The 16,526-nt window shown below is 37.4% G+C and overlaps 1 protein-coding gene across 1 annotated transcript in view; it reads left to right on the top strand.

Annotated features, from left to right (window-relative positions):
- Positions 1-16,526, top strand: part of mgat5b (alpha-1,6-mannosylglycoprotein 6-beta-N-acetylglucosaminyltransferase B) — a 121,007-nt gene that overhangs the window by 81,739 nt on the left and 22,742 nt on the right. Inside the window, exons 4-6 of the mRNA XM_079818217.1 lie at positions 4,675-4,784; positions 11,889-11,962; positions 16,140-16,307. Of these exons, the coding sequence (XP_079674343.1) occupies positions 4,675-4,784; positions 11,889-11,962; positions 16,140-16,307 (352 nt within the window). The remainder of the gene's footprint in view (positions 1-4,674; positions 4,785-11,888; positions 11,963-16,139; positions 16,308-16,526) is intronic.

Here is a 16,526-nt window from a genome sequence, read left to right as displayed (position 1 = left end):
AGCTTCATGATACCGTGTTTTGAAATCGTCATTACTATATAAGTCGTTATTTAGGGTATTTTTGCGCACAAAAACTACTCTCGTCACTCAATAAAGTTATTGTGGAACCACTGTAGTGAGATGGACTTTGTAATGACGTCTTTAGTACCTTTTAAGGGTCTTGAGAGTGAACCGTGCATTGTGCCAATGGAGGCCTTTCAGAGCCATCAGATTTCAACTAAAATATCTTCATTTGTGTTCCGAAGATGAACAAAGGTCTTACGGGTGTCGAACGACATGAGGGTAAGTAATTAATGACAGAATTTTCATTTTTGGGTGAACTAACCCTTTAATCATTTGATACAATGCGCATATTGTGTACATGTTTATACATTTTACTTACATTTTAAAAATTACCTGCATGTAATTATATCTGTATTAAATTGATCTAGTTACATTTATAATTACACTGTTGACACTTCCCTTACACTTAACCCTTCCCCTAAACTTACCCATACCACCACCCCTAACTTTACCCTTAAACTTACCCATACCACCACACCTGTCCCTAACTTTACCCTTAAACTTACCCACACCTGTCCCTAACTTTACCCGTATCCATTTTGAAATACAATATGAACACAGTACTTGTTTTTTTAATGCAAGTAGATAGTAGTTAAAGCCACCTAAAATAAAGTGGGACCCTAGATTTTACTGAAGCGTAACTGTCAGTAGATTTAACCTGATTTCTTTAGCAAGGTACAATTACTTAAATGGGTCCTATCATCCCCCTTTTTACAAGATGTAAAATAAGTCTCTGATGTCCCCAGAGTGTGTATGTTAAGTTTTAGCTGAAGATAATTTTTTATAGCATGTTAAAATTATCACATGTTGAGGGTGAGCAAAAACTGTTTTTGTGTGTGTCCCTTTAAATGCAAATGAGCTGGTATCTCCGGCCCCCTTTCTTCTAGAGCTCTTGTTAGCAGCTCCGGTTACCTCACACAGACACACACTGAAAAGCTCAGAAACTGTTCATCCTTTTATGTTCAAATCGTAGTTGTTGATGAATTTATGATGTGATGTGGAGTTAATTATCTTCAGGTCACTGATTAGCATATTCAGTCATGATACTCTATAAATTGCTCTTGTGGGAACTGTTGTAAAATGCCTACAGAGCAAGAGAATATATGCTGCATGAAGATAGAACAAGGATAGATTAGTTTAATTACAGTATGTTGTCATCTTGCTTTTATGACATGCTATTGCATTTGTGTTATGTACTGTATTGCAATAAATGTGAAAAGACAGATGTGACAGCTTGAGTAGCCTCCTACATATACTCTACTACAACAACTCTTCCTCTTCTCAACATGGCCTTTGTTGCGTGTTCTCGTGGGCAGGGTTTATGTGGTGATGTCACTAACCCACGAAGAAGCTCGCTGTTGTCCTTAAAAAGTGATTTCTATAAAAGAAAATCTTTCCCTTTAATGAAAAACACATACAATAACACATAATGCCTAAATTTACTCTCTTAATGCAGTCCCTTGCAAAGCATGCTGGGAACTACAGCATGGCTGCATTCCTCAAAACCATCGTAAGCCTAAGTTGATTGTAGAACAATTGCCACCAATGGTCTCTATGATCAACTGTTTTATAATGTCGATTGTGATTTTCACTTTGAAAGTGACACACACCAATTCTCATTGAAGCACAATTCGCCAATCAGCAAGGAGCAGCCAAACAAAACCTTTTCTTCCTCTTTGTCCTTCAGAGCAGATGTCCTGTAGCTGACACGAGTCTCGACTCTACTGCCCTCTATAGGTCTGGAGCAGTCGTAGTGAGCATGTGTTAAATATATCCATCCTGAGCTTTACTGGAAAGTGTATATTGGGTCAATTTAACTAAATTAAAGGGTTACTTCACCAATTAGCATTAAGCTTTGTATCAGTAGAAACCCGGTAGTATATTCGAATGACCGTACTTCCCTCCCTCATGTCCCCCTGAGATGAGAGATTCTATGTTTGGATAAAAGCCTCAGATGACACAAATATAGTCATTTTGCGTCATCGGAGGCTTTTTGGCCAGAGGCTAGAGACTACAGCCAGTAGTAGGAGCTACTATGGTTCTTTTCAACCCACCCATAGGGGTGGGATCTCACTTACAGAATGTAAAATGAGCATGGCCGCACAGACATTCATAACGAATTGAGTGTTCTCAATGAATTCCTATGAAAGTTAAGCTTCCATAGGCATGAACTGAAAACGCGCCAGACTGGACACGCACCGCACTCATTTTAGTTTCGGTTTAGAATTAGCGCCAATTCGGGGGCGGGTTGCTTGAATTATGGGTTCATTAGCCTATTATTCTTAATGAAAAAAACAACAACAAAACTGTACAATGACAAACTCACTTAAATAGGCACTTTTACATTTCGCTTTGAAACCAAATCTTCAGCGATCATCTTGTCCTTCAGCTCCTCACTCTTGTGATGAATTAAATCTGACTCCTGCTGTGTTTGTGCTGCAACACTCATTCGGCTCGGGCTGTATTGAACAGCAGGCACGTTCAGTTTTTAATTGTAGTGTCTGTAGTCTAACTGAACTAAATTATTTTATTACTATAAAAATGAAAACGACGGTGGGGACGGTGCTGCAGTGGGCAAGTGATGTAACCGGTAGGCGTGGCTTGGGAGCGGCCTCGTAGGGCAGCGAAGCAAGTGCATTCTGGGAGTTGTTGTCTTTCATCCACATGAGCCAAAAATACATTTTATGGCTTTTCTCAGTCTAGAAGTCACCAACTTCTAAAATAATTTCACATTTCTACTACATAAATGACCCAATTTAAAAACACATTCATCTTCATCTTTAAAGTGCCTCTTTAAGTTAAAACACCATTATCTTGTTTTATGTAACAAAAACCTAATTGAATTAGGTTACAACAACAAAAATAGAATTTATCAGGTAGAAATACCTCCTTAACCCTTAATTGCATGACTGTTTCACCAAACATTCTTACATATGCGGGACTTAAGCTACCTGGATCTATATCTAACATGGATAGATCTCTACCTGTCGCGATAATATATAAAACTCCTGATATTAGAGCAACAATTACAGAATAATAAAATAAAACATATTCGTTATCGTTTCGTTATATTTTGGATCTTGGAAGGGTTCAGTTTGAGCAGATGTTTTACTGTCCTCGTCAGAACTCATTTCCCAGTACATTTTGCATCTGGCTCATATTTGCGGTCTCACACATATTTTCAAAACTTATTTTCAACGACGTCTTCAAAATAAATATTTTAAACACTGACAGCTTCTTCACCAGACCTATCATCAAGTGACAGGGACACTAATATTTGAATGTGTTCAGTACTTCTGCAGTAAATCGCTGAGCCATTTCAATTTTTGCATTATTGTTTCGTTTTCTGTCTGAGGTAACTATGAGTGAAACGTCACTACATCATTTTGTATCAGACATTGCCACCTTGTGGAATAAAGGTGAATTGCACTTATTTCGTCATTATAGATTAATTTATTATTGTGCAGAAAAAAAATACGTACAATCGTATACACCTCGGGTTGTTAGTGACCCTATACAATTTTTACAAAAAACTAGTGGAAAAACAGGCATTCAATTATAATTTTTCTTTTCTTGTCATATTGTTTACAATTGATTGATTGAGGAATACTAAGAAGGTTGATGTCTAACTTTAAAAAATGAATGAGAAGGAGGGTAGTGAATGACTAATTAACAAACTAATAACAAATGCATTAAGTAACATTAACTTACAATGAGCAATACATTTGTTACTATATTTATTAACCTTAGGTGTTACTGAAGGTGTTAATGAAATGTTTTAAACTTATTTTACTCTTTTTTATCATCAATAAATACAATTTTAATGATCAACACATAATGACACATAAAAGCTTATAGTTAAACGCATAGTTAAAACTTTCCAAGGCCATTTTAATGTTAGCTTTATTTAACAAAAAGTGGTGAAATCTTGTGAAATCCCCCTCTTGAACAATTTAATGATGCAATGTTTCCCTTTCATTTGAACCCAGGTGTTTTAATCTCTCAGATCGTTCTAGGCTGTCGACAACAAGGGAATTAAGTTACTGACTTAATTGCTGTAACATGTTTTTCTCTCAGGGCCAGGCCTAAACATGCCTCATGTCATTTTCATTATCTATCTATGTAAATGGTGTCAGTGCTGAAGCATCGCTATTTCATGCTCCAAGCATATTTCAAGCAATTAGCATGTCCAATGGGTAATCATTCAAGGATGTTGCAGTTCAGTTCCACAATAAATAAAGACACGTCTGCTTCTGTAGAGGCTAGAGGATACATCTTTAGACCTTGTGTCTTCTCATTTCTCGTATTTATTAGTCACAGACACTGTAAGATGTGCATCATTTCCATAATGCACATTTAAAGTAATCTTTTCTCACCCTCATATCAGTCTAAAGTCTTATTATTTTCTTCTGTGGAACACAAAATTAGATGTTAGGGAAAAAGTCTGAGCTGATCCTTACAACAAAGTGATTTATATTGTGATTTATACTGCCATGCTTCAAAAAGAAGAAAAAAAAAAACAGCAGAAGGGATTATCAAAGTAGTTTGAGTGAACCATTTCTTTAATAGCTGGACATAATTTATCTGTCTCATTTTTGTTCACTTTTCCAGATTCCAGCCGGTAGGTCTGGTGGAGCGAATCCAGGCCATCGCCCAGAACGTGTCTGACATGGCAATACGAATGGAGCAGATTCTCAAGAAGACCAACATCCCAGGCAGAGGTGAATCTCTCACTTATGTTTGGTTGGCACAGACCAAACTTTATTATTGATCAAAGAGTTAACCAATGAAAAGTATTAAAAAAAGCTTGTGACTAAACCTCTCCATTAGGTCATCAAACTGTCAGTCAAACCTCATAACTCCACCCACCTCTATCATGAATGAAGTGCCGCACACATTTTGGACTCAACTTGTTTCCAATGCATGAGTAAATAAAGAGCTGATTTTTTAAATATGTACAGCATCACTATATATATAGTGAGAGAGATCGAGTGAGCAAGTGTATTACCTGCATTTAAATATAGCATTTTCCTTCAGGTCAGTCCAATGTTCATAATAAAAAATCAGTTTGAATGTCCATTGCGATATATAGTCCTTTTAACAATTAAGGGGTTTTCCTGTGTCCAGACACTGACAGCGCTAGTCAAAGCATTTGTCAGAGTATTGTTCCCGTGTTCACAAGTTTCAGTCCTTTCAATATAAAAGCTTTCACTACTGACTGACACACTCATAAAGACAGTGTTTGACGCCATCAAATGGTGTAATAATGTAACTTATGTTGCTGTTCATGGTCAGGGATTATTTTTTCCAGTGGAAAGAAGGCTTTTAGTGATTTTACTTCATGAAAGTTACATTGATACATATTTTTTTGTTTTAGGTCGCATCGTGCCTAACAACGCCCTTCAGCTGTGATTTCACGATACAGCACAGCCTCTCTTACCTTATTGCTTACATAAAGGCTAATGTTTTATGTAAGTGAGGAGCGGAGAAGAGTGTCTTAGTCTAGCATTTGTTGCCAATTCATAGCCAATACTGTCTTAAATAGCCTGTTCATAGCATTTTGTCTTTAGTGGCATTAGACTTTGGCCAAATGACAGAAAAACTGTCAACCTTTAAGTTGATGAAAACGTAATGTGATGCACTTACTGCCTCAGATGTGGCCGTTCTAATGATGGACAAAACACAAAATTAACTGGTGAAAAACAATAAATAAATGTTTATTTAATTTCCTGGACATATTTTGGAAATATAAGTTTTCCGCCCGACAGCGACAATTTGTTGACTGTCACCGTTCTGTTTGTGTTTCGAACTTTCAGTTTGCATTTTGATTCGTTCCTGTGTTCCTTTGTTCAGTTTCCCGTCACTCCTTTTTCTCTATGGTAATAGTTCAGCTGTGTCTGTTTAGTTATCTCGTTTGTGTTCACTACTTAAGTTGCACCCTCACCTTCAGTCTTGGTCCAGTCACTGTTATGACTCGTTATGTTTGCCTGTGGTTTCTTGCCTGTCTGCCTGTTCCTGGGAGTTGCAATTAAAGTTTATGTTTGGATTTCATTCTCTGGATTTCAGTCTTCAGCCTATTCACTCCACACCGTAACATTAACATTAGTTAACTATATTAGTTAATATGAACAATGCTTTTTGGATGGAGACTATACACATTTTTTGTTCACCAGCCACTGTGGCTTGTGGTTTTCCAAAGTTTCTAGCTATTCAGCATTTTCACTGGCCACAATTTTGACATCGATACGAAGGGCAAAAACTGCCATATACATATTTTTTATATTATCTCATAATTTGGCAGCAGGTTTATTAGGCTGCTGTCACTTTAGGACCCGATGCATGGATCCATTATACTGTTACACGTGTGTTTTCTTTCTCAACTGTTTATATGAATACTTGCCAAGACCGGCATGACATTATTTTGTGTGTATTTGACTGTTTAAGTTGTCTGGCTACCACCAGACCAAGTTCAATTTAAGATTGAACATTGGTCTGGGGAGTCTGCTATGTATTTTCTACTGCACAAGAGGCGTGATAAACGAGCATAATTCAAATGACTCTGTATGCAGTTGGATAGTCCTTCAACCAATCAGAACACAAGAGGCATGATCAACGGGCAATGACCCATCGCTTCTCTATCCGTCATTGTGTTAAACCCGCCAATAGCGTGCCAGGTGGACAAGCCAGTCTGTGATTGGTTCCCGCAAAGGTGTAACAGAAGCAGTAAAAATCAAATCGCGAAATCAAATCGCCGGCAGATCAGGCTGGGTTTACCTAGTCTACTGTTTAAGCCCAATAAACAGCAAAAAAAACCTTAATGTAGTGCTGAGAGACGGCTTTATGTGTTCACACTTTGAGTGTGACAATTATTTGCCATACACGCAATCCCCCACCGAAATTCAAGCCCTGTAACACCAGCAATGTTCATCCAAAACAAATTAAACGAGTGAGTGAGTGGAGGCGGGTTTGTGTGTCACTCACTGTTGGAGAGATGAGAGAGAAAGAGCAGCTGGTATTGTGTATCTCTATTCTGTGGGAAATGAGTATTGGCCAAAATGGCTAGTTGAATTGACTGCATTACACGCCACTGCTGAAATACACACGCATTTGACGGGTTAGTGGGTGTTAATGTCAAGCCCTGTCTCAAACGATGCTTACATACCTAAATATGTTATTTATTCATTGACACTGTAATTAACACAGTTATTATTGTTTAATTAGCTCATAGTAAAGGAATTGTTATTCGGTCATTAGGAGTAAATAGTTCCCACTTTAGATTAGGTCACGGAAAATGGGAAAATGTCATTAAGTCCTTTAAACAAACTTTTATTAGGCATTAATTGCATTCATATTCAATGTTCTTTAAAATGTTAACAAATACATTAAGCGCACACACACGCATGTCGGCATATTAATGCAATTAAAGGTGAACTATGTATGATTTTTGCAGTAAAATATCCAAAAACCGCTATGCCAGTGTTATATATTTTGTTCAGTTGAGTACTTAGAATATCCCAAATGTTTCCAACTATTTGTGAATCGTGAGAAATTGCTATTTTAACCAAGGAACCAGGACGTGTGAGCTATGCGTTTGAGGGAGTCGCCTGTCGATTGCATCATATCTGCGTTACCCTCGGTAGTTTGTTTGAATCGGACCAAAAATGACTGAGCTACACCTGTTTCTGACATTCTGACTCCCTTTTGCCAGCACGGCACGGGTCACATATGTTAACAATGTAGAGACTACAATATATGAACTATAAATTAACTATAAACAAATTTTTTGCAAATGATTTGTCAGTACCAAAATATCAAATTATCTGAGCTATATAGCAGCATGCATTTCCATACTCTTCCATACTTTATAATTTACTATACTATTGTTTTTTGACAAATTACATATATAATAGCACACAAGATGGATTAACTCGCCAAAATCTTTCGTCTTAGTCTCTTTATATTGAGCCAAAATCATATTAAAAAGTGCTGTTTTAAATTAGACATGAAGAGGTCTGGGCTCAATGCCATTTTGCAGGACAACACATTCGCTCTTTATTATTTAATGCAGCTTGATTGGACTTGATCGCAATAATGGCAGTCATCTCTTGCCGCTATTTGTACAGCGAGGCCCTCTGTAGGTTTAGATATCTCTAAAGTTTGCCAACAGAGTTTGGTAGATTTCCAGCAGGTTTTTAGCGAGCATATGTGCAAGCTGTGTGGGAGGTTTATTTAAACTATTAATATAAGACACACATAATTCCTACTTCTGCTCTGCCATTTGGACAGAAAGTATAAGGATTCTGCTCAAACTCTGCTTACTTTGTTAAGAGAACTTTTATTTAAAAAAGTAGCACCTCAGTGGGCTACTTAAATTGTTTTTTTTTATGACTTGACAATATTAAAGATCTTTTGATCTAAAGTCATACTCTGTGTTCTCAGTTTTTCAGTGACTGTGACTGTTCACAATGATTGCGAAAATGCGACACAATGTGAGACAATCACAGCCAGTGCTCGGAGTGGGTCGGTACGACGACCTTACTTTTTCTTGCGTACCAGTACTTCTCACATGTTGCTGGTACTCTGACCGCCACACTCTAACCACCCGAAACATAGAATCAGAATATTAATTGATTCTATACATTGTGCGTTTTTAACTTTTATAAGCTGTACGAACTGAACGGATCAATTATCTGTGCAATATGACCGAAGCCCAATTGTTTAATTTTGCATGAGAGGTACATTTCGTTCCTATCGCAACGCAACCCATTTGAAACCTATTGAGAATGTAGTAAAAAGCTATGGAGAAAGTCAAACATGATCTAAAACAACCACTAAAATGACTGATGAAAAGAAGGGAAAACATCAACCTGCACCAACCAAAATTAGAAATCTTTTTAAACTAGCCTACTCATGACCCCCTTACATATCACATATATATATATATATATATATATATAGCAGCAAGAGGAATTAATTAAAATTTTTTACTAGAATGACTACAAATAAACGGATATCCTGAAGTATATGTTACTAGTAACTCCAAAAGTTCACTGAACTGAGACATGTTGTGCTGAGAGAACTGATGAGAACTCACGAGCAGCTGATACTGAGCATGCGCGCGTACTAATGAACGTACAGCGGTTCTCGAGTCAACAGATCTCGAATCCGAACAAACCGTTTCTTTCGCACATGTTCGATACTGAGAACCGATGATCTGAGAGACTGAGCAAAGTGAGCATGCGGGACAGCAACGTCTGAACTGAACTGTTTCTCTCGGACAGCTGATGCTGTGCTGATAATATGAGCACGGGTGAACTGAGGACTTGTGTAAGTTTGCTATGTCAATGTAAGTTTATTTAATCTGTGTAAACATCCGCATTTGCAGACAGTGGCTGTATTGAGTGCTTTTGCAAAACGTAAATGTAAGAACTTATCCAAGATAATGATGACGATTATTATTATTATTTTACTAAGTTATGATTACAAATTACTTTATATTAATGTGTTTTAATGTATTTTCATCCGCCGGGATGCTAGAAATGACCTAAAAGAACTGGTGATCCGTTTTTTTTAACTGGTTCATTGAAACTAACTGTCCGAAAGAACCGGTTTGCGGAAAAGAACTGAACTGCCCATCACTAGTCTCAAAGTGAATTTTATATGGCTCCCTGACATGATTCAGGCATTCAATTTCATATATTCATTCATCCACTTAAATTTCATATGACATTTTAATGTTACACAACTGAATTATAATATTGCACTAGCTGGTTGTCAAACTTTTAGCTAGTAACAGCACACTTTAGCATATTAAATGCTAAGCATTAAAAGCTCCTTCAATAAAACCGTTGACATTAGTTGTATTAGTCCACAGCCTAAGCAAATGCTCTACTATTCTCCACAATGGTAACCTACTATAATTTAAATTGTTCTAATAATTCCAATATATTTGAATATTAAACACTATTAAACACAATCAAGTCTCCCCCTTTCTCATATTGCTCAAAAATAACAAGCCCCGCCCAGTTTCAGTTAATGCAACACAAATCATTCATGTAATTGCAACACAAACGGATTAAGTAAACTTAAATTTTACTTATATTTAAGTGGATTGAACACAATCAAATTAAATTAGGACAAAATGTATACACATTGTTTTGCTTTAGCTCATTTTAAGTAAGCAATCTGAACAAGCATTAAAAAAATTTTTTTCAGTGTGTGTGTATATATATTAGGGGTGGGCCGTTATCGGGCGATAAAAAAAATATCGCCTTTAATCTATTCTCAAAGTTGGGTTGGGAGCTGGGTCTATACTACGCAAGCTATGATGACTTTCACCTTGATATTTTAGCTCGGGTGTATACCTAGCCGAATTGCACTGTAGGGGACGAGAAAACAAGTCTTTGACTCTGTCTGTAATGAATGCCTACTAGTGTTGTCAAAAATATACATATTTCACTATGTATCGATACTGAAATATCTGAAACGATACAATACTCATTTTCTACAGTATCGATATCAGCTGTGCTCTCCTCTCCGACAACAGCGAGTTGACACGCACCCGCCTCCTCTCATTCAGTCCGTTTAATCCTTTGAACATTGCGAACGGGTGTTCTGCTGGACTTTTGTTAGTATTGGTGTGACCGGCCTGAATTTTGCGCGGGGTTGCACATAACTTTAATTCTACTAATTCCCGCAGATTTCGCATCTGAAGCGCACACACACATACCATAATAAAGCCGCCTCTGACATACAAGTGCAAAAATGAGCTCCTTTTTCCAGCTTATTAATGGTCAAATACACTCAAAAATGTCTCAATGCCCATCTTGGTGAGTTTTAATGTAACTCCTATGGGTCGTATTTCAGGGAAGTTTTTTAGTTAGTAGAATGTCTAAAGTCGACCATCCAAAAAAATAGTTTTACCAGATTTATTAATGTTTGTTTAAAAGGCTGCATTTATTTGATCAATAATACTGTAAAAACAGTAATATTGTGAAATATTATTACATTTTAACATTGACAAAATAACACAGACAATAATAATAACTATTATTGATAATTATGCACCAATATCAGCATATTAGATCATTTTAAGATTATAAAGAGGGTCGTGTGACACTGAAAACTGAAAACAGTTCTTTAAAATTATAATAATATTTCACAATATTAATGTTTTAGTGTATTTCAGATCAAATAAATGTAGCCTTGGTGAGCATAAGTTCACAAAATTAAAGCATATAGACTGTTGTTCAAAACGCGGGTCTGAATCTCCTAAATTAATTTTCCATGTGTACAGAACACAAGAGTCTGTGGACATCCTCTGATTAAAGGGTTCAGTGATGTTTTTCCTGCTGCTTACTGTCTTTTCATAATCAAGTAGAACAGCCTATAATTCATTTCCCTGTGAGCTTCTTGATGGATCTGAAGTAGCTTGTTGGACAAAGAACAACCTCTTTCTACGTTAATTAGGTTGACAGGGACCAGCTACCAGTGAGAGATGGGAGTTTATTAATCAAGGAGAGGGGATGTTTGCAATTTTCTGTTCATTTTGTCTACCCTAGGGAACAGAAAGCAGTTCAGAGCTCTTAACAAAGCCCAGAGCAAGCCTTACTCCGACAAGTACGAGATATGAGGCCAAAAGGCCACTTTCATAATACCTAATAAAGCAAGCTTAAAGGAAGTTAAGGAGATGGAAGAAGATATGGAGGGCTCTCCCAAAGCCTCATTAAAGCCGAAAGCGTTCGGATCCCACTGGTGTTTCTCACCGAAGCTACTGTACTGTGGAAGAGTGTCAGACTGTGACTGCCTGTCCTTTTCATCTACAGGCCGAGATGGAGTTATGGGCCAGTGTGAAGTCCCGAAGGATCCTGGGTTCCCGGACTGCGCCAGTAAAGTGGATGTGAGTTGACGGAGATTTTTCAAAAACTCTCATACTCCTTTATGTCTATGTTTTTTTCTTCCACGGTTGCCTTAGAGAAAAACAGATTGGTGGAAGCAAACACTGGCACCCAACAAATTGATTTCTTGCAGAGTGTTTTCACACCTGTTTCATTGATTGATGATGTTGTTTTTTAGATGGTGTCTGTCTTCTAATGTTGTTTATTCTAGTACAGTTTGCCCTCCTTTTAGAAAATCAGACCAAAACATGTTTAGCCTTTGAGGCGTGTAAAACAAGTCTCCGTATTAGCAATTGGCCACAAGAAACCTAAAGTGCATTTACAGTATATTGCATTACGACGCTCTCACACTCATAGTTTGCAAGCCAATAAAGGACCACTGAGGTAATCTAAAATTATGATCTTTAAGACACCAAGTTCATTAATCTTTGAGATCTTCTCCATCTTGCTTCATTTATATTTGCTAGCAGAATAATAATGCGAATACTGGACACATCAGCTAACTGTGCCACGTAACCAGGCGAGTTCACTCTGTCCGTTCACACCAATGCAAATATCCGGCACAAATAAGATATTGAAAGAAACAATGCACATTGTTTGTGGTGAACATCCCATATCAGAGCATTTGGTGGCACTAATGCACTGAAACCCCCTTTAAAGTCAAAAGCACATGGAGCTGCTTTTGTCTTCCCATGCATTTGAGCACAAGCCTGAACATTACTTATTAAATAACATATTTGCTGCTCATAAACTCTTTAGTTTCCATGAACTGCATGCGCAACCTGTGATAAGCAAGTTGCCTACATAAAATATTCAGCAAGAATTTACACTTTTGCCCTGCATGACACATGGTTCATCCTTGTGAATATTTTTCTGCTTCTATCCTGCACATATTTACACTTACTACTTTCACCACATATTTTACATTTGCATCTTTTCCACTTTTCATTAAATAGATTCTTATGAAAAATAGGGCTGTCAAAAGTTTAAAATAATTATGATGACTGTAATGATTTGTATTGTAGGTAATGCACACAGGGGAATTTACTAAGAATGAATTGCTCCTGCTGAAAGCTGTTTATTTGCATGTTCTGTCTGCGCTGCTTTTGCCCCCGATCCACTAAATTAATTATGCAGATCAGGCAACGGCACAACACACGCACAAAATCCGTGCTGAATGCAGTTTGCACAGTGTAGTTCAGAACTCAGGACCGGAGTGATGTATTGTGGAGAGCACAGCAGATCATTATGACCTGACGTATTTCACATGGAGCATGACAAAACAAAAACTATAATGAGCCTAATTATGCTTGGCTTTTAACAATGACTTGATTTTTATTTATTTTTTTAAATAAGTTTGTTCACCAAGGCTGCTATTTGATCAGAAATAGTAACATTTTTAATATTGTGAAAGATTATTAATATTTAAAACATTACTTTATTTCGCTATAGTCCACTTTAGGCACTCTATGTAAGTAACTTTGTAACTACATGTCAACTAACTCTCATTATAGTGTTAGTAGTGTTAGTAGTTCGGGTTAGTAGAATGAGTTGACATGTAGTTGCAAAGTTACTTATAGTCAGTAGAATGTCTGTTGGTGAGCAACAAAATAAAGTTTTAGCAAATATTAAGACAGACAGTAGCCTGACAAGCCAGACCCACATCAAGATGTTGGGTCTGGAAACTCACCATTGACGGGGCTCAATCCGAGGGGCGGGATAAACGGTTGTCTTTCAAATTCCCTCTGCATGCAATTGGATAGCGCCACAACCAAACAGAGCAAAGAAGAAGGCGAAGCCGAGCTAACGTTAGTTGATAGACTTTCGCCGTGTCCGGTCAGCAAAACTTCGATCATATCTTCTTTTCTTAAGAATGACTTCTGTGCCGTTCTTTGTTCTTTTCCCAAATAAAAGCTTAACTCCAAGTCTTCCAGAGTCGCGGCCAAAGCCGATTCTGAAGACAGCTGTTTGCCAGCTTCTGTGTTTACAAGTAGCACGCAGAACCTCCGCAACTCTGCCGTGACATGCCATCATTATGTTAAGCCCGCCCACCGACTCTACACACGCTGTGATTGGCCTGACCAGAGTTTGGTTTTTCCAGCTCTCAGGTCTACCGAGAGTTGCTAGACTACACTCGCGGCAAAATAAATTTTCTGCCGCTAAGGTGCGTCTAGATTTCTAGGCTAGACAGACAGTGTACTAATATCGTAATGTAAGTTAGTTGCTTTAGTTGCAAAGTTACTTCTTGTAAGTGATACTAAAAGTCTTACTGATCCAAATCTTTTGAACTTCATGAAACATGCAATAACTAAATAATACATCAAATTGATTTCATGGACTTAATCCGTAACTTTTTGCGCTATTTAGCAGTTAATAAACTGCATGCGTCTTGCGGAAGAACATTGCAGCCGGAGCTACTTCTCTCTGTTAATGTCTATGGCGAGTCACACAGGGACTGTGTTCCTCCGCAGCGGTTCTGGTCTGAAATAGTCCCAATATAATGATTCAGGGTAAGACAAAAAAACAGTTTGGAAAATGGATTCATGTTTTACATTCTCATCATATATTTTTTGTAAATGTTGAACACAAAAAAAGTTACGGACAGCAGCTGACCTCTTAACTGTTTCCCCGCCATTGACGGAATTTTTCAGCTTTCCGTGTTTTCACTGTTATATGGTAGGGGGCGCTGTTATAGATCTTCTGAAAGAGTAGAGAATCAGATCAAAACACAGGTGAAGAATGAGCAGAAACAAGTGATAAAAGCATTGCTTATGTAAAAATAAAATAAAATAAAAACGTGATTTTCGCAGATTTTTCAAAATATTGCCTAAATGTAATTATATTATAAAGCAGAGGGTCTGTTCTTTCTGTTGATATATTGCATGTTCAGATATTCATACAACCAAATATTCTATGAAAGTTTTGTGGAAATGCCGGCGTGGCTGGCAAAAAAACGTTAGCGGGGAAAGAGTTAAATTCCACCATGCAAAAACAAAAACACTTTTGTTCATGTCATGTCTGTGTGTGGGTTTTTTATTTATTTGTTAGTTTGTTTTTTTTATAAAACAAACAAAAATAATTTGTACCACACTGTAAACAATTATATGATCAATACATTATGACAACATATCCTTTTACATTGCTTTAACTCATTAAAATAAGTTAAGCAGTATTCAACTTTTATACGAGATTCAACTCTTTTTTTGTCAGTTTAATGTAGTTTAAGTTGAAATTTTTATAGTGCAATATGCATTTTCTTTTCATTCAGCCAGATGGATAATAATTCTGTTTTTATTGTAAATAGACAATTTGCCACTGATTCGTTTAACTTTTCTTTACTTCGCATTGGGTGTGAAAGGGCTGTTGGAATTGTGCATTCTGTTCAACAGGTCACTCAGATCTGGATTGATTCACTTAAAGGAGTAGTTCACTTTAAAATGAAAATTAGCCCATGATTTACTCACCCTCTAGTCATCCTAAGTGTAAAGGACTTTCTTCTTTCTGATGAACACAATCGGAGTTATATTAACAAATATCCTGATTTTCCAAGCTTTATAATGGCAGTGAAAGGGGCCTTTATTAACCCCCTGGAGCCGTGTGGACACCAAGTCAGACACCATCATCATTCATGCGAAGTGGCTGTTTTATGGATTAGAGTTTCTTTGAGGTTAAATGTTTGTTCAACACTCCCATTCCAAAGAACCCTGAAAGCAGCCAAATCAAACCGATCTTTGCTAGCAAAGCGAGTATGTTTGGGTAGAAAATAACTGTGTGGAAGCACTCACAGTTTGGTGTGCTCTTGTAAAGGTTTGCAGAGGCATTAAGATGAAGACTGAACCCAACACCTACATAAGACGCTTTTACCTGAACTGACATGACCTTTTCCATTAAAGATCACCATGCTCTATCAGTTTCTGTAGCCCAACTGTAAAAATGTGAGGTGAACAATACCAAAATCCCCATGCAGGGAGTGCCAGTAATGATAAAATATATCATTTGAATGATCTCTAAGTTGCTTTGGATAAATGTGTCTGCAAAAAACAATGTAAACTTAATTAAAACCAATCATTTGATGGGTCCCGTCACGCTTGGTTTGGGTATCACACCTCTGTCCTCATTTTGAATTGTCAAAATAGTGCAATCCTACAGTTAACTGTTACTCATTTCTTAATGTTCAAGTGGATGAGAGCCAGATGGACATCTGACCCCTGCTACGCCTTTTATGGAGTAGATGGCTCCGACTGCTCTTTCCTCATCTACCTTAGTGAGGTAGAGTGGTTCTGCCCCCCGCTGGCCGGGAGGAATCAAAGCAGCCACCCCACAACCAGCAGCCTCCCAAAAAGACAGGTGAGTGCCTGAAACAGTCAGTGATTACAATACTGAATTCCCTGCACAGAGAAGGTTAAACGTCTGTGAGGAGTTATTGTGAATTTTTTTTTTAATTTATAAGACTCCTTTCCCTCAATGAGTTGCCTACATAGGCAACATTGCACGTATATTTTATCAATAAAAATAAACAAAACATGATGGATGACACAAGAGAAATAGCAATTATACACTACCATT

The sequence above is a fragment of the Gobio gobio genome, assembly GCF_949357685.1.
Source record: "Gobio gobio genome assembly, chromosome: 1".
Lineage (NCBI taxonomy): Eukaryota > Metazoa > Chordata > Actinopteri > Cypriniformes > Gobionidae > Gobio > Gobio gobio.
Note: the sequence above shows the minus strand (reverse complement) of the source record. Positions and strands in the feature narration are given on the sequence as shown.